We start from the raw sequence: 23,113 nt of genomic DNA, 5'->3' as shown, positions 1-23,113 counted from the left end.
GCTGGGAGGAAGCCCTCCTCCTGGAGCTGACGTCACTTCTGTCGGCCAGTCAGGACTGGCGTAATGTAATAGAGCTTCTGGGGGACAGGCGCAGGGGCGTGTCCCATAGTGAGATACCGAAACGAATGTTGAAAGAGAACCTGTAGAGTTTATAATGTCACGGGGTTCCGGTTCGGTGTTTAGTCGCTCATTTAGAAAATAAACCCTCAGAAATGGACCGGCGTTCGGAAGAACCGCCGCTGTTTACGTTCGGTGTGATAGCTGACATCCAGTACGCCGATATCGATGACGGGTACAACTACACCCGAACCACCAGGCGGTACTACCGGACCGGCCTGCAGCAGCTGAAGAAGGCCCAGAGAAGCTGGTCCGAGTCGGACCCGAAACCGGACTTCATCCTCCAGCTCGGAGACGTCATCGACGGCTTGAACGCGGCTAGCGGCGCCTCCGAGTCCGAGCGGGCCCTGGACGCGGTGCTGGCCGAGTTCGGCTACGGTCCCGGGCCGGTCCATCACGTGTGGGGCAACCACGAGCTCTACAACTTCAGCAGGAGCGCGCTGATGCGTTCACGGCTCAACAGCAAGGCTCTGGCTGACAAGAGCCCGGACGGAAGCCCGGCTCGGGCTGACATTTACGCCTACCAGTTCAGCCCGGTGCCGGGGTTCCGATTCGTCGTCATAGACTCTTATGACGTGGGCCTGCTGGGTCGAGAGGAGTCCTCCGAGCGGTACCAGGACGCCAAGAATCTGATCCAACAATACAACAAGAACCAGGACCTCAACTGTCCACCAGGTACCTTCATCCATTCATTCAGTTTAATGATTGATTTGATAACAACGCATTTTTTTATTTGTCCAAAAATAGTCAATATAGTAATAATTTGACAATAAGCAAAACTGTCCTCATGGTACAAAGCCTGGTTTGATTGGTCCGGTCTTGACCCAGATATTCGGACCTGTCTGATGAACCCTCTGTGTGTGTGTGTGTGTTTCAGACACAGATGACCTGAGTCGGTTCACGATGTTCAACGGTGGTTTCAGTCAGGACCAGCTCGCCTGGTTGGACTCGATTCTGTCCTCGGCTGACGAGAAACAGGAGAAAGTCACCATAGTCAGTAAGTCCAACCTGCCTCTATGGTGCGTCTTAGTCACTGGATAGTGATTAAGGTTTAACTTCTGAGTTTTGGTCTGTTATTACCGTTAGCCGTCCATCTCCAAGTGTGTCTTTCTGCTTCGGCTGCAGAGACCTGAGACTGGACAACAGGAGGTTTTTGGACCAGGCAGATCATTGGGTTGAGGGGTTGTGAAGTGTTACAGCTGTAAACCCCTGACTGATTCACCCACCAGCTGATCTTAACCTGTGGCCTGTTCATTGCTCCGCTCCAGGTCACGTCCCGGTCCACCCGGGCTCCACGGACTCGGTTTGCCTGGCGTGGAACTTCGAGGAGTTCCTGGCCACCATTCGCCCCCACCGCAGCGTCGTGTGCTGCATGGCGGGCCACGTCCACGACGGCGCCTACCACCAGGACGAAGACACCAGAGTGCACCACCTGACGCTGGACGGGGTGATCGAGACCCCCCCACACAGCGCCGCCTTCTGCACCGTCGCCGCCTACTCGGACCGGATGGTTCTGAAGGGGGCCGGGAGGGTAATGGACCGAGTCTTTCTGTTCTGACGGTGCCAGGAGTGGCGTCAAAAGCAGGAAAAGGCTTTAACAGTTTGGACGATTCCGAATCCAGAACTGAAGGGTCTGGATCTGAACTCCAAAGCTGGAACTTTCCATTTGGATCAGAGAGGTTCTGGATCACTGGAAAAGTTCTTCATCCTCCTTATGGTTCTCACCTTATAATAAAACAGACAAATGATGAGTGGTTTAAGTTATATTTTACATAGGTGAGAAAATACTCTAAGTGCAATACATATGACAATTTGTGGCACCTAATTTTTGTGTAATGACATTTGCAATTTATCTACTTGGAAAAAAATAATATATATGCGACAAAGTCTAGTTTTTAATGATATTGCTGCTATGCTGTTGAACATAAACAATCTTATATTTTTATTTTACCTCTGTATGAGAACATTGTGTGCATTTTGTAGTGATGATACAGCTTCAAAGTTGTTTATTTACACAGTAAACCACTGACAGAAGTAATAAACCCTTCCTGACCCCAGAGTAACACTTTTCAGACACTGGTTTGATTTCAGGCTTTCTCTGTGGTGCATTCAGTTTACGTAGGAACACTGTAGATCAGTATCCCCCTGCTTTTGGACTGTGCCTTAAAAGTGTTTTATTTTATTTTTTTGCTTCTACAAGTCCCAGTCGACTCTGTTTGTGTGGGATGTAAACCCTACCAGAGTTTAACAGCAGGGCTATCACAGACAATTAGTTTGAATAAAAAAAACTCAAATGATGAAGCTAAAGTCCCCTTTTTGGTGTACATTTATTCTAATCAGTTGATGTCCTTTCATGTTCAATATTTTCTTGACACGTATGAATATGGGTTGGTAAAAAACGTGTCACAACAGAACAGGTAAACCGTATCTGAGTGTTTGACGTGGTTGAGAGTGCAGATTCCCAGCAGACCCTGAAGGTAGCAGCGGCTCAGACGTGGCTGCGGTGCAGCTGCTGCGTTCAAGTGACGCAGTGTCCCGTCTGGAAGCTGGAAGGAGGAGGAGGCGGGGGGACTGAAGTTTCACTCTGCATTGCAGCCCGAGCTGCTGCCGGAACATAACAATGGCGACTCCCAGTCCGAACAGCAACTCCACAAGCTCCAGCAACATCGTCGCAGCCACGTCGCATCAGCTGCACCAACAGACACAGAGCAGCAGCATGCAAGGTAGGACACGAAGCCCGCCCTTTCACACGGTTCACGTTTCAGACCGAGGCACTGCTACTCAAGAAAGATAAGTTCTGGTTTCTCAGAAGCAAAAACACACCACTGTGGTTAAGAGAAACGCACTAATCGGGTTATTTCCGGTTGGAACCTTCAAAATAAAACAGCAGTCCAGCAAAATTTACAGTTACAGTAGTTCTTCATGCGACTTTTAAATAAGCCAGGGTGGTGGTTTGATTACTATTACTGCTTTCGGTAATGTCTGCATTGCCTATTCGTTACTTATGTACATGTGACAAAAATCATGTGGAATTTACGTCACATGTTGAGACATAACAAGGTACTGTCCCACCAAATGGCAGTAAGATAACAATATATAATAGTTTTCAGTTGTTACATGTACAGCTATTAGAGATTTGTAATACTGGATATGAAATTTAAGCGTGTCAAAATTGCAATAAAACGAGTCGGCAGTTTTATTTTGAAGGCGCACTTGCGCAGTTTCCGTTTAGCTTTCCTAGCTTCAAATAGCTAAGGCTAAAGCTTTAGCCGAGGTGCCGAACGTCCAGCCGAGTAGCTTAAGCAAAAAAATAATAATAAAAAGGCCTTGTTGTAGAAGAGTTAAATGTTTTCAGTTTTTCAGCTGGGCACTTCTTTAATAGTTAGTCCTCAACGTGTCACACTCTAAAGAAACATTGAACCAGTTTCTATCGCTTGTCCCATTGTTGTTAGCACACACGGCAGCTACAACAGGCACCGACGGCCTACACTGAAACTACTTTCTTTCCCCAGTCAGACCACTCCTGGAGTTAACCCCCGTTAGCCGCATATTCGTCCATTTCATCCCAACTCAGCTAAAGTGAGGTCTTAAACTGATTTTTTTTTTCGCCGAGTTATACTCTTTCACACTGCTGCTGCTTCGACTAGACAAGCCTTCGTCGTTCCTGTGCTGCCAACTGGTTGAGTAATCACTTTTATCGAAGCGCTAGCACAAATGAACACTTTAAAACAAAACAAAACAAAAAAACAAATTCACGGTTTCGTCTGTAAAAGTTGTTTTCAATAAATTGCCTCCGAAGTCGAGTGTTTGGCGATTCGAAGCTAGCCTGTTAGTTCGCGTAGAAATCCATTATCGGACAGGAATCCAATCGTGCTAACCTAGCTAAAATGTTTTTTGACTTGTTTGGATGTTTTATTTTATTTATTTACTTCTTTTTTGTAAACACTGCCGGGATATTATGAGCTAACCACAGTATGTACCAGTGGGCTGTATTTGTGTGATATTTAATGTTTTTTTTTTAAATTATTTTTATTTTTTGGTTGGTTGCTGATAGCATACAAGTTTCCCACTTATTTAAAAAGCTAAATAAGTCCAGTCATGTAAATGTTTTATCTAAACCTTGCAGAGACCAACACCTGCTGGAGATGTCAAAATGAAACAGGTATTCATTTTTATATTACAGTATTATTTTTTTTTTTTTTTTTTTTTTTTTTATCTTTGAGGCTCTTTAATTTGCTTTAAATGCCTTCAGTTGTTCCCCATCCATTTACTTTATTGATCGTTTTGTTTCACTTTTCATTTTATTGTTCGCAAAACCTGTGTTTTACACTTTATTTGTTCATTTATTTTCCTGCATGCTGGTGCATTGTAGTTCTTTCGGTTCCATATAAGACCGGCCGGACACAGTAGACAGACTCCATTAAACCAGCTCGTGTCGTGTGTGGAAGTTAGAGACCAAACCGTGGCTTGCTTTTCCAGATACTTTTGCGCTTTTTTTCGCAGCTGGTCGCTGTTACAGGAAGCTTCAGTGTGCAGCTGTTTATCACTTCATACAACAACATACACAGTCATATTCCTTTTGCATAAATAATAATAAGTCATCCCAGGGTACTGTACTAAAGATAAACAAAAAACAAGAACAAATCCTAAATCCTAAATCCCAATTCAAATAATAATTAAGAAAAGTTATGTATCTAAGGAAACCAGCTGATTGTGTCGAATCTTTGCTTCGGCGCAATCTGCCATCTTCGGCAGCACAATGGCTACAGTGGAAAGGAACAACTCCCTTTTAACAGGAAGAACCCTCCAGCAGAACCAGAACCAGGCTCGGGACGAGTGGACATCTGTCTCGACTGGCTGGGGTTTGAGAGGACAGGAAAGAGACGGATACAAACACAGAATGACCGGTCCAGGTGGAGTTTCTATTGAAAATATTTACCGTAAAGGGAAAAAAGAATATAAAAACACAGGTTAAGAGCAGCAATAATTTGCCTGCACTAACATGGAGATTAGCACGAGTAAAGACGGCAGCAGTGAGAAATGTTTTTTGCATTTGTCCTCCAGCAGTCTAAGCCTAAAGCAGCAGAACTAAGGGATAGCTCAGGGAACCCAAGCCAACCCTAACCATAGGATTTATCAAAAAGGAAAGTCTTAAAGGTAGACCGGGTGTCAGCCTCATAGACAGAAACTGGAAGAGAGGAGCCTGACAACTGAAAGCTCTGCCTCATGTTCTACTTTTAGAAACTCTAGGAACCTTAAGTAAACCTGCAGTCTGAGAGCAAAGTGCTCTGTTAGGAAAATATGGAACAAGAAGATCTTTAACATAAGATGGAGCTTGGTTGTTGAGAGCTTTGTATGTTAGAAGTAAGATGTTTAAATTCTCTTCTGAGTTTGAGCATCTTTATTCTGAGCTCCATGATGCTTTAGGAGTTATTTTCACCTCATCTTACACTAAAACCGATTCTACAAGAGTAGGCTATAGAAGCTCGGTCCAGTTTTGAAATGCCTAACAGATTATACAGTCTGTATCCCACCATGGATCTGTTACAAGAGTTGGATACAGACTCCATTATAACACCACCCGATTTAAGTAAAATCAGCTTGTTTGGCTCCAGTTAGTTTTATATTTAGTGTGCGTAAAGAGCCAGCAGAAGGTGCTGTGGATAGAAATGTTGAGCATGAAATGTTCTGTCCTCAGTTTTTCCATGTTCTTTTTTTTTTTTTTTAATTAACTGAGCCAGCCACAGAGAGAGAAGGCCACGCTGCTATTAGGGCACCACCTGCTGGATGTGAACCAAACTACAGCTGGTCAGAGTCACCTCAGCTGTTTGTCTCTTCTATGAGCGCTGGGGAGCTTTAAGAGAAGCGAGGACGGCTTGTTCAGACTCTCCCACGGTGGCCTTCAGTGCAGGAGCTCAAACACGATCTGTTTTATTTATACAGCACGTTTAAAACAAGCAGGACTGACCAAAAAAATGCTGCATAGTAAAAACATTTAAATCAGTTTAAAAACTAAAAGATCTGTAAGAAAATGTAAAAAACCAAATGACAGCCAAATATACAGCCAAAGCTGTTTACAATTAAATTAAAAGTCAAAGATAATAAACATGTCTGGAGCCACGTTTTAACAACTTCAATGGAGCCTGTTTGGAGGTTTGATTAGTTTTGAATTCATTTGATGAGCTTTCAGAACCATCAGGGACGCGACATGATGCAAAACCAGTGGCACGTGTAAAGAAAGGAGGATACGGCCAACAAATAAACTATAATACTGCATCTGTTTGAGTTTAGACTTAGCAGAGAGGAGTGATGACACAAAGCAGGAACCTTCGTCGGGAGGTTGTCTGCCCTGCTGATCTTATCCCCACATTTCACCTGCGGAGGGGGCTTAGGTTAGGAAATCACATTTTCTCTAGAACATCAGTAGAACATCTCAAGTTTGGAGTTCAGGTTCAGTCTGAGTGGATTCAAAGCATCTCCACAGCTTTGGTTACTTCAGAAATACAAAAAAAAAAAAAGACAGTGTTTGAAGACTTTTCTTCAAACTGTGGTTAAGACAGCGTTAAGCACTTCCTAAGCTGGAAAAGATAAATCCATGAACTGACCTTCCTTATAAATAATAAACGCAAATGATGTCTGTCTTCCATGGTTGGGGGTTACAAATAAGAGCTTTCCACTCGAACACGATCAACCTGCTGCACTTTTTAAGTAAAACAACCACTAAACTCTACACAGGAATGGAAGAGCATCAGTTTTTTATTGGTTCAGATAATGCCAGGGAGAACTGTAGCGTGGCAACATTGTTAACGAATCGCTATTGGGAGCTTGTAGAGTTTTTTAGAAATGAAATCAACTCTCAGTTTTACGAAATAAACACACGCACACTGTTGCAGGGCAGAACCGGACCCAATAAAGATCTGTCCGTCCTGCCGCCTCTGACCTCTGCTGTGATGTCACACGTTAACCTCTCGCACCCAAACGGGCCTTGAGAGTGTGTCGTAAAATGTTTTTGTTTTTTTCTTCTTCTTCCTTGGCTTCAGGGTTTCAGATAAGCCTGTCTGGAGTGACCCAATGTAAGAATCAGACCCGTACACTGAGCACGCTGACCTCTGCTCTCTGTGGGGACGTGTCAGTAATCTAACGTGGTGTCCTCCCCGCCACCGACTCTCAGTCCTGACTGAGCAGTGTCTGATCATTCGGGGGACCACTGTAAACTACTGACGGAGCCTGTGTGGTGTTCTGGTAGATGGGGAGTCTGTCCACTGTTCGCTGCTTTAACCGTCACTCACGTCGCTAGGGGTTAAAGGTTAAGGGACGTGTTTTGCACTGAGCAGCTGGTTGGACCGGGGCATGGCAAAGAGAACCCAACACTTAATGGCAGCACCTACGTACTTAAACCCAAACTGTGTTCTGGATCAGACTGAACCTTTCCAACATATGACTGGAGTTTAAATGTATTCTGTCTTAAATCTGATTCTGGTGCTGTCTGAGTGCTGAGAACACTTTGGTGTCTGACCAGAACTGTGAAGGTTTGAGTTGGTTCTGATCAGGGATTCCCAATGTGTCCAAATCAGTCCCACACATAATGCATGTCTTTTATTTTGAAAGGGCAAACTGTGAGCATTGGGGCCACTGCTGCTGTTTGTGCTTCCTCCAGTCCCGATAAGAGCTTGAGATAACCCCGAATGTTTCGAAAATCATTCTTCTTCTAGGGTAATTGGAGATTTGGGCGGAAATGTCATATTTCTAATTATTTCACACATGAAGGCTTATCTCAAGCTGTTTCAGACCGTCTGCACCAGCTAGGTGAACCCACGGTGTGGCGTGCACTCTGTGGCAACGTGGACCTGTGTGTTTCTTTTTCCCGCCAGGTAAACGTAAAGCTCTGAAGCTGAACTTCGCCAACCCTCCGGTGAAACCCACCTCCAGGCTCCCGCTCCATCCCACGGCTCCATCTTTCCAGAACCCTCACATGTGAGTGAAAGTCGGATTTCCTGCCGTGCCTGTTTTCGTTTGGTAAAATGGCCGATTTGTTCCTGCAGTCAGATCACACTGAAAAAGGTTCAACGGCGCCTCGAGATGCTTCCAGTTCCAGCTCTTATTTCTGTAACTTCCTGCTCGCTCTGTGTGCTCTGAGATCAATCTGTACCCGGTCTGTCCTGGTTCTGCAGAGAGCGCCTGCGGACGCACAGCATCGAGTCGTCGGGGAAGCTGAAGATCTCACCGGAGCAGCACTGCGACTTCACAGCAGAGGATCTGAGAGACCTCGGTGAGATCGGCCGCGGGGCCTACGGCTCCGTCAACAAGATGGTCCACAAACCAACCGGCCAGATTATGGCTGTAAAGGTGACCCGCCCTAATAGACTGAGATACATAAGGGTTCATATTTTAACCGATTTACAAAAACCCTGATTTATTTGAGCGAAGCTGTTGGTGTACGAAGCATTTCGGTGCCTAAATCCGAATAATGTTTTCTGGGGAATTTATTTATTTTCGGTCAGTTATTATAGAATGAACTTAAACCTAGATTAGGTCTACTCTGAACTAGATCATCTCTAAAAACCAGCCCCAAATGTCTGCAGAGATGGTCATGTTTCCTTGTGACAAGCCTGGTGAAGCGTCTGTCATTAGAGGGGTAATAGGTTCTGTCTCAGAAAAGTAGGAAGTAGCCATGTGCCAAGGTATACTCCAAATTTAAAAAGCCGCTGTTTGAAAACACTATACTTTTTCATCTTAATGTTCCTGCTCTTTAAATTCCTTTTAGTCAGATGTCAGAGTGAGGGGGTGTTGTACATAGAGCTGAGCAGTCAAAGTAGAAAAGCTATAAGTGGAAAAAGTAAAAACACCTTTGCTGCTTCCGCGTGATTTAAGAGGTTCAATATGAGCCAGGAGCTGCTGATTAACTGATCCTCATCAGTGTGAGCACCTCTATAAAAGCAGGAGTTTAGTCAGTTTGCTGCTCTGGAGCAGACAGGTGTGTGTTAACTCAATGCCAGGTAGGAAACACAACAGCAATGACCTCAGATAAACTGTTGTTGCTGTCCATCAGCAGATTTAAGATGGGTTAAAGGTCATTTCCAAACAGCTTTAAGTCCATCCTTCGACAAAGAAAATGATTATTCACAAGTGGGAAACATTTAGGACAGCTGCTAAATCTTCCCCGAAGTGGATGTTGCAACAAATTCACCCCAAGGTCAGACCGTGTAGTGCTCAGAGAAATGACAAAAGCTCCATCTCAGACTCTACAGGCCTCAGTTACCGAGTTAAAGGTTAAAGGTCATGATGAGACAATTAGAAAAAGGCTGAAGAAGTGTGACTTGTTTGGAAGGGTTACAGGAGAAAATCGTTTCTCTAAAACCAACATGGCAGCACGACGTAGGGTTACAGAGTTTCATCTGAACGAATCGCATGACTTCTGGAACAATGTCCTTTGGACAGATGAGACCAAATCAGAGATGTTTACCCATAATGCACAGCTTCGTGTTTGGAGAAAACCAAACACACCACAAACACACCAACTGTCAGCACAGTGGTGGACGGCTGATGGTTTGGGCTCCTTGCAGTCACTGAGTCAAACATGAACTCCTCTGTAGGCCAAAAGATTCTGGAGTCACATGTGAGACCATCTGTCTGACAGCTGAAGATTGGACCAAACTGGGTCATAAAACAGAACAGTGATCCCAAACACAGCAGCTGATCTACAACAGAACGGCTCAAAAAAAAAAAAGAACCAAGGTGTTGGAATGGTCTAGTCAATGTCCAGACCTCAACCTGATTGAGATGATGGGACCTGAAGAGAGCTGAGCAGAAAACTGATGTCTGCAAACATCAATGAACTGAAGCAACACTGTAAAGAAGAGTGGGCCACAGTTCTTCCACATGTGAGAGACTGATAAAGTCAGACGGAAAACAACGAACTGAGAGTTACCGCAGCTGAAGGAAGTTTTATTATTAAATTCAAATAGATCTTCAAAGTATCAACAGTTGGCGCAGATTTATTCAGCCTCATGAGTTCATGATTTTAAACAAAACCTTCACTGGGGTTTCCTTTACTTATCTGTTCAGCAAAGGTAAATTACCTGAATAATAGATATTATAGCATTGTGTAGTATTATTGTAACAGGATTAGTTGCATTAGTAACAATAACTAAAAGTAACTGGATGTACAGTATTTTATAAATACCTTTTATATTCATGTTCATGTTGTCTGCCGTCCTCAGAGGATTCGCTCCACCGTGGATGAGAAGGAGCAGAAGCAGCTGCTCATGGATCTGGACGTGGTGATGAGGAGCAGTGACTGCCCTTACATCGTCCAGTTCTACGGCGCCCTCTTCAGAGAGGTCCGGCTCAAAGGATTCTGCCTTCATTTTATTTTAAAATGAGGTTGAAAACAGAACAAACCTGTTTTTTTTTTTTTTGTCTGTTTCAGGGCGACTGTTGGATCTGTATGGAGCTCATGTCTACCTCATTAGACAAGTTCTACAAATATGTATATTGCTCATTAGATGATGTCATTCCAGAGGAAATATTAGGCAAAGTAACATTAGCTGTAAGTGCTTGGGTCATGTTTTTCTCCTGATGTTTTACATGTTACGGTGTGCAGAGCTTTAAAAAAAAAGTAACCAGAAACCTTCCTCTTTTGTTTGGGTTGTTTTCAACAGACCGTTAAAGCACTGAACCACTTAAAAGAAAACTTGAAAATAATTCACAGAGGTACGTTGGTTGTCATTTAGCCACAGCAGGAAATGTGTCCTCCATTTTCAGCACCTCTGAACCAATGTTGTCCCGTTCTTTCCATTGCAGACATCAAACCTTCCAACATTCTAATGGACCGAAGGGGGAACATCAAAATGTGTGATTTCGGTATCAGCGGTCAGCTGGTGGATTCAATAGCCAAGACTAGAGATGCAGGCTGCAGGCCTTATATGGCTGTAAGTCATCAGGGTGGGCGGGGCATGACACAACCTTACAGCTTCAGTGTTCTAAAATAAAATATTAGGAAGCTTTATTTTACATATATGTCACTCCAGCACATTTAAATAGTTCATGTTCTTCAAAATATGAAAAAAAAATAGGAAGAAATAATGCTAATTTTTCAGGCCCTTACCATGATGCTGCCACCGCAGGTTGACAGTATGGATGGTTCGGGTTCTTTTATTCATTCTGTTTGCAGGAAAGCCAAAAGTCCAACCTGTTTCATAGTTTACAGCTCTTCTAAATCTGAAATCTCATTTTGGAAATGATTGCGAGATTTTACATTTTAGAAACGTTTCTTATAAAAGTTACAAGATATTAAAAAGTTACAAGATATTAGAAAGTTACAAGATATTAAAAGTTGACCGATTTTAAAAACAATTTGTAGACTTGTTCACTTAAAAGTAAATTCACATCACATTATTATTACGAGTTCTTTTTAAACAACACTACTTGTGTGTACCGAATCAAATAAAAAGTCAGTTTTACAAAAATTAGAGTCAACAAATGTCTTTAAATAAATAGAAGTTTGTTTAGGTTAAGGGTTTATATTTAAACTAGGTTTTGACTAAAGTTTGGCTAAAATTAACAAGGCTGTCTTGAACAAAAACAATGCATTTTACTGAATAAATCTAACTAAACTAAACTCACTCGTGATGTGAAACCAGCATATTTAGTTGGTTTTGGATAACAAAGATGATCTTGCTCTTATTTTGGATGCTGTTGTTTTCTGAGGGTCGTAGTTTGTAGTCCGTATCTGAATTGATGTAAAGCTCCGAACTGCAGAACTTCCTCCGTCTCTGGAAATCTGCAAATAATCTCCTTCAGATTATTAAAAAAGGGGATTTGTCCAAATATATAGCATATATGCTTTCTAATCAAGATGGTAGCTCTTTAACATTGTCTTTTTTCCTCCACACAAAAAAACAGAACGCAGGAAAAGAAACTGATTTATTAGACTGAATTAATTCATTGTTTTGATACAACTGTTCCCTGTAATTTAACAGCCTGCCTGCCGTAAACGGTCAGTCATTTTTTTTCATATTAGGAGCACAAATGGTTACGGTGTGTTTATATGAGACAGAGAGAAGTCTCTACAGTAAAACAGGATTGAACAGGGTTTTTTCAGTAAAACAAAACCTAAACGATGCTGACGTCTTTAAACTGTCTTAGGCATCTTTTATTAGCATTTAGCTTGGTTAGCTAATCGAACTGTAACAACAGGCTCTGTGTCTGTAAATAAAGCTCGTCTTTGCTCAAAGTTTTCCCGACATTTCCAGACAGAGGCTGAAGCTCATAAGGATGAATTAGAGCAACTTTTCAGTAATCCATTCTTCCTGTTGTCTCTTTGCTCCAAAAGTACAAAGCCTACACGAGCAGCAAATATACCTTCATATAAAAAAAGCTTCCATTTTAGTCGCCTCTTACACCTTTTGTGTGGTGCCTTTGACTTTAAACCTTACAGATAAGTAATGGATTTTTAGATTTTAGATCAGTCAAACTCAAAACTAAAACTGAGGCGTGCCTAGTTGTTTTAGTTAATTTAACTCGATGCCTTTAGTGAAACAGTTTAAAGTCTAAAAACATTAATAGAAACTTTGATGACTTGCAGAATTATATTTTCATTTTAGATGTTCATTCTCTCGATCTTTCAATCATAAGAGTGAACTGAAACTGTGCTGCGTGAATTGTTGTGGAATATTTATGTGTGTTTCTCTGTGCGCCGACGTCAGCCTGAAAGGATAGACCCCAGTGCTTCCAGACAAGGCTACGACGTCCGCTCTGATGTTTGGAGCTTGGGAATCACTCTGGTGAGGCAGCAATGTGACTGTCAGTTAGATAAGAGGAAACATGCTGCGTTCCCACCGTGAGCTCCTCTCTGTCTTTGTTTTCAGTACGAGCTGGCCACAGGACGGTTTCCCTACCCCAAGTGGAACAGTGTTTTTGATCAGCTGACGCAAGTGGTGAAAGGAGAACCTCCCCAGCTCAGCAACTCCGAAGAGAGGCAGTTCTCCCCAAAGTTTATCAACTTTGTTAACCTATGGTAGGTTAATGAAACATTGTGTAATTCCGCCACCAGTTAACCGATCCAAAAATGACACTCAGGGGTTTTCAGGACCTATTAGTGATTGTACCCTTGAGGCCCTGTGCCACCATACTTCTGTTTGAAATGGTTTCACTGCTCTGCTTACAGTGATTTGTAACTTTATGTTTTTGTTGTTGTTGTCCAGCCTTACAAAGGATGAATCAAAGAGGCCAAAGTACAGGGAGCTTCTGGTGAGTTACATTCCCCGTCTTAAAAATCCAACCTTCAGTAGCTTAGTCATGGAAGCAAAGCATCCGAATCAAAACTTTAGATAACTCCGAATGGCAAAGGCTTTGGAAGTAAATTTACAAGGCTTAATGAAGAGACTTTAGGATGTTTGCAAGTTAAACAAAATTCACCGCTTGCGTACAAGCAAAAAAACTAGAGCTCTTGTGCTTAGGATATTGGTTCCAGATGCCTGTGACAACTCTATTTTTCAAACATCTGTCATGAAATTTTTTTCGAACACGTTCCACATTTCTGACATGAGATCAAGGCCCCGTGACTCGTGAAGAAACTGAGAAACCTGTGAATGTTTCGAGACACTTTGGAAACTCCCCCACGAATGCCATTCGCAATTTCACGCCAACAGTTGTTGGCTTTCTGGTCACAGGGACTGAAGTTCTCCGTCGCCACGGCAGATTTGTGTCATTTGAAACATCGTCGACACCTAAAAACGAGAAGGTGTTGTTTTTTGTGGCCCTGTTAAAAGCCATCCAATCTTATGATACAGGGATTAAACTGACGCCGCTTTCAACAAATGAAGCAAACCAGAGCCAAAGTTTTAGCCAATCAGAGCAGAGCAGGGCGGGTCGTGCTCTCTGGTGCGGCCAGATGCAAGCAGTGTTGCCAACTTCGACACTTTGTCGATATGCTTAGAAAGTTTTCAGACCCCTGTAGTGACTATTTTTCCAAAAAAAAAAAGAGACTGTTAAGTTTTTCCTGGTGTTTTTGGAGACTTTTGAAGACTGACGTGAAAGTAAGCATGGTTCTTTCAGTTATAGGTGACGTTCAGGTAATATGATTAAGTGTAGAAAAAAAATTTCAGTCAAAAGATTATTATTTTTTTGGTTGTTGTTTGATTTAATCCTGTAGTCAGTTACTTGTTTAATTAGAATTTCTATGTCAAGCAGTTGAATGGGGCTGTTATAAAAGGTGGTCATTTAGCCACGCCCATTTTTGTACGCCCCTAAAAACACACAAAAAAAGCCACTTTTCATGTTTTTTTATGTCTTTTTGTTTTAAGTTTGGCCCCCTCAGACAGACTATAAAGATATTGTGTATATCTAAGAATATTTCAGTTACAGAACATTAGGCCTTCTGCGCCCTCTGTTTCCATGTTCGCTTTTAGTGCATCACTGGGACCAAACATTAGAAAGGAAATTGAATTAGGTTTGCTTGAAGCTGTTTGTCATGAGAAAGTAAAGCGTGGGTAAGATGTCTAATTAGTTACTGACTAATTAACTTCCATATTTTCTGCACTATAGGGCGCACTGTCAATGAATGGTCCATTTTCAAACTTTTGTCCTACATAAGGCGCACCGGGCTATAAGGCGAATTAAGTGAAACAAAACAGCCCCCTGCCTTTTTGGAGAATACTGCCGCTATCTGTGCAGCACTGGCAGGTGAGCGGTGGCTGCCCTGGTGGTGAAGAAACAGGGCTGAAGGCACCTTCTTTTGCTTTTTTTTTTTTTAAAGCTAAGAGGCAAGCAACCTCTTTCTCCTTGTCCGGTGACGCCATGACTAAAATTTGTGACAGGAGAATTTTAGGCAATCTGTATGCCCGAGTATGTGTGAGCCTAATGCTGCAAGCAGTGCGGCTTTTTAGTTTACCAAAGTTGTACTCCGGATTATAAGGCGCACTGTCGTTTTTTGAGAAAATTTAAGGCTTTTAAGTGCGCCTTATAGACCGGAGAATACGGTAATTGCAGAAGGTTTTCAGCTGTCGGTATGTATGTATTTCGGGGTACATCTAACCCGTTTGTGTTGCTCCTTCAGAAACACCCGTTTATCCTGATGTACGAGGAGCGCTTCGTGGACGTGGCCAGCTACGTGTGTCGCATCCTGGATCAGATCCCCTCCTCCCCCATCTCTCCCATGTACGTCGACTGATCCCAGGCCAGGCGTGGCACTGCCGTACGGCGGGCGGCACACCGGGCTCTGCGGCGCAGCGCTTGTCAATCTTAGCCGTCACCTGTCGTGTCACACGTTCCAAAGAACAAAAGAAAAGTCCAAATCCCCCCCGGTGCAATGAAATCCATATAAATAAACCAACCCTACAGCCATCACTTTATTGTAAGAACCCAAACTCTCATCATCCATAAACTGACAGAAAAACTTGAAACAGTAACGTCGTCTGAGTAAAATGCATCTTGGTATGTGACCGAATAATTAGATTAAGCATATATGGCATAACATACTTTAAAATCGTTCAGAAAAAAACAGATTTACCAAATGAAATGTCTGAACAAATGATGGATTCTACATTGTATGCATACGTGTTTTCATGTACAGATGAATGCTGACAGACCTACTGTCTAAAAATCACACTTTTCACACAAGTCGTCGAGCACCTTTCCCACGTTGTTTATTGGTTTTTCCTGGAAAGCTCATGGATTTGGTAGTGCGGCTTTACCCCTCCCCCTCTCCCTTCCCAGTATGCAAGAGCTTTTAGATTTGTCACATCTCGTTCTGACCTCAGTTTGGGTCCCATTTCATTTTGTTCAAGTCACACAACTAAGCGTGCAATTTTTTTGAAATGAAATTTTAAAGGTTGATTAGATATCAACTTTTAATATTTTGCTCATTCATCAGGAGAGGATCATTGTTCCAGGATGGGGACTCGTCATTATTCATATGTCCTGTAGGACATAAATAAACAGCAAAATGTTAAGAGCTTAAAATAGCTTTACAACGTTCGAACTGAGCTGCTCTTTTTATAAAACAATGAAATTTAAATAATAAAACTAGCATTCCTCGAAGGAATGCGTATCGCCCGTCGGCTTAGATGCTAGAGTTTTACGCAAACATGTTGCACGATCTATTAGCGCTCAGAGTATGTGTTGAGGATGACTCTCAGCTACTGCCACATCAAATTTTAGCTTAATGTCTGTAAAATTGACTGAGTTGGAGCCATTTTTGTGTTGCGGAAGGTTGTGGCAGCCACTAGGGCTTTTTTTTTTTTTTTTTGTAAATAAAACATCTTAACAGTTAAAATTCATACACGAAATGTTAGCATTTAATATAACTGATTTTAATTTGTTGATTAAGTGGGTTTTAGCTAAGAATCTGTTTCCAACTGAAGTTAAAAATAATTTTTATTGTCCAAAAAATATTTTCTGGACAAAACAAATCTTTTTTTTTTTTTTAAAAATCCTACCTTTAAATCATGTCTTAGTGTTTATGATCAGCTTGGATCATGGGTTATTTTCTCAGCCATGCTTAGTTTTGTGACTAAAACAAAATGAGGAACAAACCAGGGCTGCTGTAATGTTCCTTTTAACATGTTATTTCCACTGATGTACATAAATATGTAAATAACTACCTGTTTTCGGTTAAGGTTCATGTTAAGGTCCATTGCTGAACAGAGTCCTCGGATCAGGCAGGGGGGGAGGAGATGCGGCTGCACACCGAATCTTATTTAACCTTCCTTTGCAACCTGTCGAAAACCTGTCCGTGCTGCCAGGTTCAGGCACGCAGCGGGAGCTAAAGTCCCGACACAAAGTTCCTGTCGACTAAATAAACAAAACAACTGTAAATGCTGCTAATCCCATCTCATTAGCCTTCTACGCTAGAGCTGTAAAGACGGGAGGAAACGCACTCCTCACATGGTTTCTGCTTTTTCAGCACGTAAAGTCACCCTGAACTCAGCATGTTCTCCTCTGTGAGTCGGCATGTCTCTGTGGCCTGCACTGATGATGTAGTATTTTCACACTTAAACACTTTTTAGACCCGGATGGGTCTCCCAATGTCCACAACTTCTTGTTTCTCCTGCGACTCTTGGCTAGTCCTGAATATTTTTCACTTTAAGAAAGCATCAGGCCTTCTCACCTTCTTCCCTGAAGGGGAAGGATCGTGGAGTTAGCTGCTTAACTAAACTGGACTGATGGTTGTATACGTGATCCTGTGGAGATTTCATTGGAAAAGGATGTTTTGTTTTCTAAAGTCGGTTAATCTTCTAGTGGTTTCTCGAACAGAAGATGGATTGCACAGAAAAAAAAAAACCCAACATAAACAAAAGTGCTTAAAACACTAGTTTGGTAAGGACCATTTCCTGCTGCTGTCCACAGACAGTAAAACATAACTATGGTTGAACCAAAATAATTAACTCATTTTAGGTTTTAAATGGTCTTTTTTGTGAGAATGTGGACAACCCTTATGTTAAAGACTAAGAAACTAAGAGCTGCTTGATATAGCTTGCATAATTTTAAATCACATTATACTTGGTTTGGTTGTCAGTCTTTGGGTCTTACTTATATTGTTACTCTGAATGGAAAATCTGTTGTCAGTGTCGTCTAAAAAAAGAAAATCCCAGGTTTAGGTCATTTTTTAAGTGTTTCATCAGTTTAAAAAATAGAACTCAGTATATATATTAACAGAGAATTGATCAATATCACAATATGGCAAGGGATTCTAAAGAACAGCATACAAAAAAAAAGACAAATCTGGCATTCAGATGGACCCCAACTCGTGCCAGAACAGGGAAAGTGTTGAGAGTTTTGTAAAGAGACAACGTGTGGGGTTTTTACCACCGCTGATGTCGTCATCGCAGTATTCAACACTAATATCGCGCAGCTCTAAAAAGGAACACTATTGACAGGTGATGGGTTTCACTCGTGGGACGATGGGAGAGTCGAGCGGCTTGCCTCGGACGGATCAGTTAAAGAGCACGCTCGCATATGAGAGGGGGAAAAAAAAAACCCAAACCAAAAAGTTTAATGAGAATCTGGTTAACAACCCAAAAAGTTTAATGAGAAACTGGTTAACAAACAACCACGTTTCAAACTGTTGTTTAGGAGGGTAAAACGTTACATCCAGGGTATTGGAGACATACTGCAGACCAGGAAATATTGCCCCCCTGCAACCCCCAAAGATCTCCATATTAGATGGAGCTGTTTTGGTGTAAACAGTCTGTTCTGCTTTTTTTTTCTTTTTTTTCTTTTTTTTAATCATGGGATGTGTTTCCACGAAGCTAACTCTGGTGAACATGAAACTCCAGGGTACATGTTGTATAAATTACAGTTGAATAGATTGTTCATATTAGAATATAAGATAAATATTAAGGGCAATGAATATTATAATGTATCTTTATGGAGGGTTCCAAATAAAGTTCCTCTGGAAAAGACTAAACCCTGTCCTTCTTGGCAGTGAGTAAAGAGACAGTTTGTAGCTGTGATCATTTTATTGCTCACTATTCTGTTGAATACAGGGACAAAAAAACTTTTTTTTTATTGTTGTTTTCTGTTTCTTTTTACAAAGTAAGGCAAGTCGGTGGCAAAGCAATGTGGAAGCTCCTGTCTGATGGTATACACACTTATTTTTTTTTATGACCTTGAATAAGAAGTGGTATTGTAAAAAAATGAACTCAAACAGATGTAAAAAGACCAGAAGACATTCTTACATTATTCAGACATGAAATATCAGTTTTGTCACAAAGATGGCATCGAACACACGCAAAAACACTGAAAAAGTTGCAAGAGAAAGTTGGTCAAAGTAAAACTTAAAATAAAATGTTTACAGAGAACAGTGATGGATGAAAAATGGCTCACATTTACTTCCTTTTCTAAGAGAAGTGTCAGTAAATTTCTTCATATCTGCTCAGTATACAGTATATGAAGACTTATGGCTCAAAATGAAAAAAAAACACTAAATTTGAGTTTAAGATTGGCTGTTAAACCAGTGGCTGACATCACTGTGGATACGTTTGTTGCTTATATATACAGTCTATAGTTCTTTAAAGTGGAATTAAACTGAGCAGCTCTTGACTGATGAGCTAACCAGACATAAAAAGGGCTTTATAGCCAGCTATAGGAAGTAAATAAAAGAAGGGCTTAATTTAACTGGCTCAGCCTCCAAGTACTTTAAAGGCCTTACTGATTAAAAAAAAAAAAAAAAAAAATCAGTTTAGGACTAAAACTAATCCAAACTATAAGCACTCGGAGAGCGCAAGCCTCCACCAAGGCCACAGGGCCATTAACAAATCATAGGATCCTGATCACCACCAAAGTTCAATCACATAAACCCCAACATTCCCTGAAGATTTTGTCAAAATCTGTTCATTAGTTTATGATCTTGCTAACAGACGGACAAACAAACCAACACTACCGAAAACACAACCTCCATGGCGGAGATAATAAAATGCTTAAACTAACTTGAATTTTGTCCGAAGTATTAATCAACAACAGATGTTTTACATGTATAAAAGGTAATTTAGTGATGATGACAAAGTCAGAATGACTCAATTATTCTCAGGAGTGTAAACAACAGAGTTAGGCTAGGGGTCTTAAACCAGCTACAATACTCTGACATTTTGTTTATATATATATATATATATATATATATACAGTATATGTAAGATTCTCTATCCAATAATTTGTCGTAAAAAGATTCATGAAATACTCATGTTGTCCACTTTATCAGCAACTTAATAGAGAGAAAGAACATTCTTAGCTTGGCTAAAGATTCTCCTGAACAATTTTTGTTTTTTAATCTTTGATACTGTTTATGGTTTCCTCGTAATTATTAACCATTTTATCACATGATCAAATTTTAATGGTAACAGGATCAGGATAATGCCAGACAGACAGAATAAAATGGTGAAATCAGCTTCATTGTTGTTTTGGTTTCTATGGCACAAAGTGATAGTTGGCATGAGCAAAACAGGCTGCTGAAGTTCAATATGTATTCATTTGTTTTTAAATCTCCACTTTTAGAAAGAGTTTTCAATAAAAAAAAAAAGATTTGTGTGTGGATGAGAGATGCAAACACAGCAGCAAGACTAAGTTTTAAAAACTCTAGACATGTAGATGGGACCTTAGTCTGAAAGGGAGAAAAAAATAAGTTTTTGTCAAATTAAATAAAATGTTGCACAAACCTTTAAATGGCGCCAGTGCGGTTACTGCCCATTCTAACACACATTGACGTTCTCCTATAAAACTCTAAATAATTTAGAGCTTATTTTTGCATTATTTTTAAGCAATGACAGAGCCAAGCTCTTATTTTTGAGAATAATTTATTTTCAAATCTCACGTTAAAGTTCTGGTGTTAAACTTTAGGTGTCTTTGAACTTTAAATACTAAATTCTGTGGAGATTTTTTTTTTAGTCAAGTTTCGCTAATTAAAGTTCAAATTATGAAAAAAAACCTTGCTAAAATTTTTTTTTTACAGGATTTAAGGAAGCAGCCATAATTGAATCCAACTACAACAGCAACAAAAAAAAGAGCTAAATTATATAAGAATCTACCGAGTCAGATTCTGCTGAGCCACTGGTTGCCATGGTGATTCCCAACTTTTCTGGGTAGCTAAACGTGGATGGACCGGCAGAGAAGAACAAAACTAAAACTTGAGCCTCAAAATAACTGTCACTTTGAAAAAAATGAAGTTGTACAAAATAAAAAAAGTCCTTGAACAATGAGCGGCAGGAATTAATGGGGGTCATACATGTAAATTTTGGTGTCTACAGTGTTTTACGTTAAAAAACAACAACCCAAAAGACCCTTTCATACGATGTTCTTATGAAGTCTTCACAGTTTACATCTGATCATATATCACAAGTGCTTGAAATGAACTTTTCCAATTCAAATGATTGTCGACAGAAAATTAATGAAGGCATGGTCTTTTAAAGTGGTTCCTTCATTTTTTTGCATCATATTTTTAAGAATTTTTTTTTTTTGAAACGACGTGTCAGTGGTCAAACAATCAACAAACTAGTTTCCTTTCATATTAAAGATTTACCATTCAGTGGGAAAGGAATGTCAGTTTAAATACAGAATCAAGTATAAATACAGAAAAACCACTGAATAAATAACTGTGACTGGGCTGGAAATATAAATGTTGAAACTTGTGAGGACAGACATTATATTTATAAAATACTTAATCAAAAAAATAATTCATGTCAGACCTTGAAAATGTGTATTTTTTTGGTAGCTTGGGGGAATATTTAATACAAAATTGTAAATGGGACAATGATATATATATATATATATTTATATATGTAAGCTTTTTTGTAAATAAGGCACAATTTGTGTTGATTTGAACTAAGACCCAATGTTTTTTCGAGATCACTTTTCTTTCAATAAAGAAAGAACAAAATAAAGTCTTCTTGTGGATAAATAGAACAAATACTGAAAATAATTATACGTAAAACGTTGCTTTAAAAGACAAAAACCCATTTCTCCAAACATTTTCAAAGCTTAAGCAAACTGTGACAATTGTGAATGAAGCTAGAGGTGCAAAGTGAGGTTTTATATATATATATATATATATATATATATATATATATATATATTTACATAAAATAGTTGATTTTTGGTTTAAATCCTCTTTGATGAAGAGTTGCCATCAGTACACACAGTTAGTATATTTACAGTATGGTTAGATATTAGCTGTCCAAGTCTACTTGTAATTCAACTTTAAGATTTTTTTAAAAATCTTAATCTACATGTGTATTTTCTGGTCCAGTAACATGTAGACTGAGTAGACATACAGTGACCAGCAGATTCTGGCTCCAGGTCCAGGTGGTCTAACACTGATGGTCCTTTAAGTGTTGGCATACAGCACGGTGAACATGTCTAAAATACAAAAATCTGTGTCCACTGTCATACTTCGAAAGCTGTTGTGCGCATCATTGTCCAAAACGGACAAAGACCAGGTGAAAAACCACCTGAATTATGGGTCTGATGATATGAGAGCAAAAGTTCAGGAAAGATGTTGACCTTTAGATATCAAGAAAAAAACACTCTGCTGTAGAGAGCGGGAGCAAAATCTTTCTATAGGGCTGAACCAGATATGGGTGGAATCTCAGGTTGTTGTTTTTTTCGTTCTGGCTGGTACCAGTAAGCAGCCCGTTGGCAGCCGTTTTGCTTCACCAGTGCTCCAGTTGAAGGTCCATGGCAGAGTTCAGGTTCATGTCCGTCACATCCAGGAACTCCGAGTTAAAAATGCTGGGCACACTGGACTGAGCAGCGCTGTAGGTAGTGGCAGAATTGGGTGGGGTCAGGTCCAGCCACTCCATCGTTTCCCACGGCGTCTCGCTGAAGCTCATGCTGACCATCCCCTGGACCTCGGCGACAGCCGCTGCCTTGCTGCTAACGGGAGACAGGGGGATGTCCATCAGGTCTCTGTTGGTCAGAACTTTGTCCTGTTGGGGGTAGTGAAGAAAGCAGTGCTGGTTGTGGTGGCTGCCGTACTCCTCAGCGTCTCTGTTTCCCTCGTCTTCCTGGAGCCCGTCCTCGGCAGACATCCCGCCACGCCCCACAGGACTGCCCAGCAGAGTCTGCAGGTGGCTCTCAGTGATGTGATTGGCTGCGTAATCGTAAGGCAGCTGATTGGACCCCAGATGCTCGAAGTGCCAGTGGAACCTCGGGACAAGGAGGCCGGGACACCCTAGGGACACAGTAACTTTGGTTACAGAAGATCTGTCCCTTTCTTCTCTGGCGTTAGCTGGCATCTCTTGAGGAGAAAGAGAGGAGGGGGTGTCACACTACGGACTGAAACTAGATGTCAGCGCATCCGGTTAATCTCTGGTCAACAGGTGCCCAGAACCCATTAAACTGTGTGACAAAAAATATATTAAGGATTTTAAGAGCTAATCTAAAAACTGTAAATATTGTCTTAAAGGAATGAACAGTCAACTTTGAAGTGATGCTCTGTCTAATAGTTATTAGTAGTTCATACCTTTTGAGACATGACAAGCAAAGAGCATGGATGTTAGAGAAG

At 40.9% G+C, this 23,113-nt stretch overlaps 3 protein-coding genes across 10 annotated transcripts in view; 2 read left to right on the top strand and 1 right to left on the bottom strand.

Annotated features, from left to right (window-relative positions):
- The first annotated feature begins 96 nt into the window (after positions 1–96).
- adprm (ADP-ribose/CDP-alcohol diphosphatase, manganese-dependent) lies at positions 97–2,415 on the top strand. Its single transcript, XM_017416106.3, has 3 exons — positions 97–792; positions 995–1,114; positions 1,386–2,415. The coding sequence occupies exons 1-3, from the start codon at positions 213–215 to the stop codon at positions 1,673–1,675; spliced, it is 990 nt and encodes a 329-aa protein (XP_017271595.1). The 5' UTR covers positions 97–212; the 3' UTR covers positions 1,676–2,415.
- A 231-nt stretch (positions 2,416–2,646) lies between these two features.
- Positions 2,647–18,121, top strand: map2k4b (mitogen-activated protein kinase kinase 4b). 4 transcript variants are annotated; one of them, XM_017416188.3, is made up of 13 exons: positions 2,647–2,840; positions 4,244–4,279; positions 7,158–7,190; positions 7,989–8,091; positions 8,289–8,463; positions 10,338–10,457; positions 10,547–10,666; positions 10,779–10,830; positions 10,921–11,048; positions 12,825–12,902; positions 12,987–13,135; positions 13,323–13,368; positions 15,176–18,121. In XM_017416188.3, exons 1-13 carry the CDS (start codon positions 2,738–2,740, stop codon positions 15,287–15,289), a joined length of 1,257 nt encoding a protein of 418 aa, XP_017271677.1. In that variant the 5' UTR covers positions 2,647–2,737; the 3' UTR covers positions 15,290–18,121. The 4 variants fall into 4 exon arrangements, with proteins under 4 accessions (XP_017271677.1, XP_017271681.1, XP_017271678.1 ...); XM_017416192.3 differs by lacking the exon at positions 4,244–4,279 and having other exon boundaries at positions 2,648–2,840; XM_017416189.3 differs by lacking the exon at positions 7,158–7,190 and having other exon boundaries at positions 2,649–2,840.
- The window catches only part of myocd (myocardin), a 94,387-nt gene continuing 89,207 nt past the window's right edge, over positions 17,934–23,113 (bottom strand). For 3 of the 5 annotated variants that reach the window (XM_037980955.1, XM_025005952.2, XM_017416237.3), the window contains one exon: positions 17,934–22,846. In XM_037980955.1, the coding sequence (XP_037836883.1) occupies positions 22,260–22,846 (587 nt within the window). In that variant the 3' untranslated portion in view covers positions 17,934–22,259. The remainder of the gene's footprint in view (positions 22,847–23,113) is intronic. The other 2 variants (XM_037980956.1, XM_037980957.1) reach the window with 1 other exon arrangement.

The sequence above is a fragment of the Kryptolebias marmoratus genome, linkage group LG17, assembly GCF_001649575.2.
Source record: "Kryptolebias marmoratus isolate JLee-2015 linkage group LG17, ASM164957v2, whole genome shotgun sequence".
NCBI lineage: Eukaryota > Metazoa > Chordata > Actinopteri > Cyprinodontiformes > Rivulidae > Kryptolebias > Kryptolebias marmoratus.
Note: the sequence above shows the minus strand (reverse complement) of the source record. Positions and strands in the feature narration are given on the sequence as shown.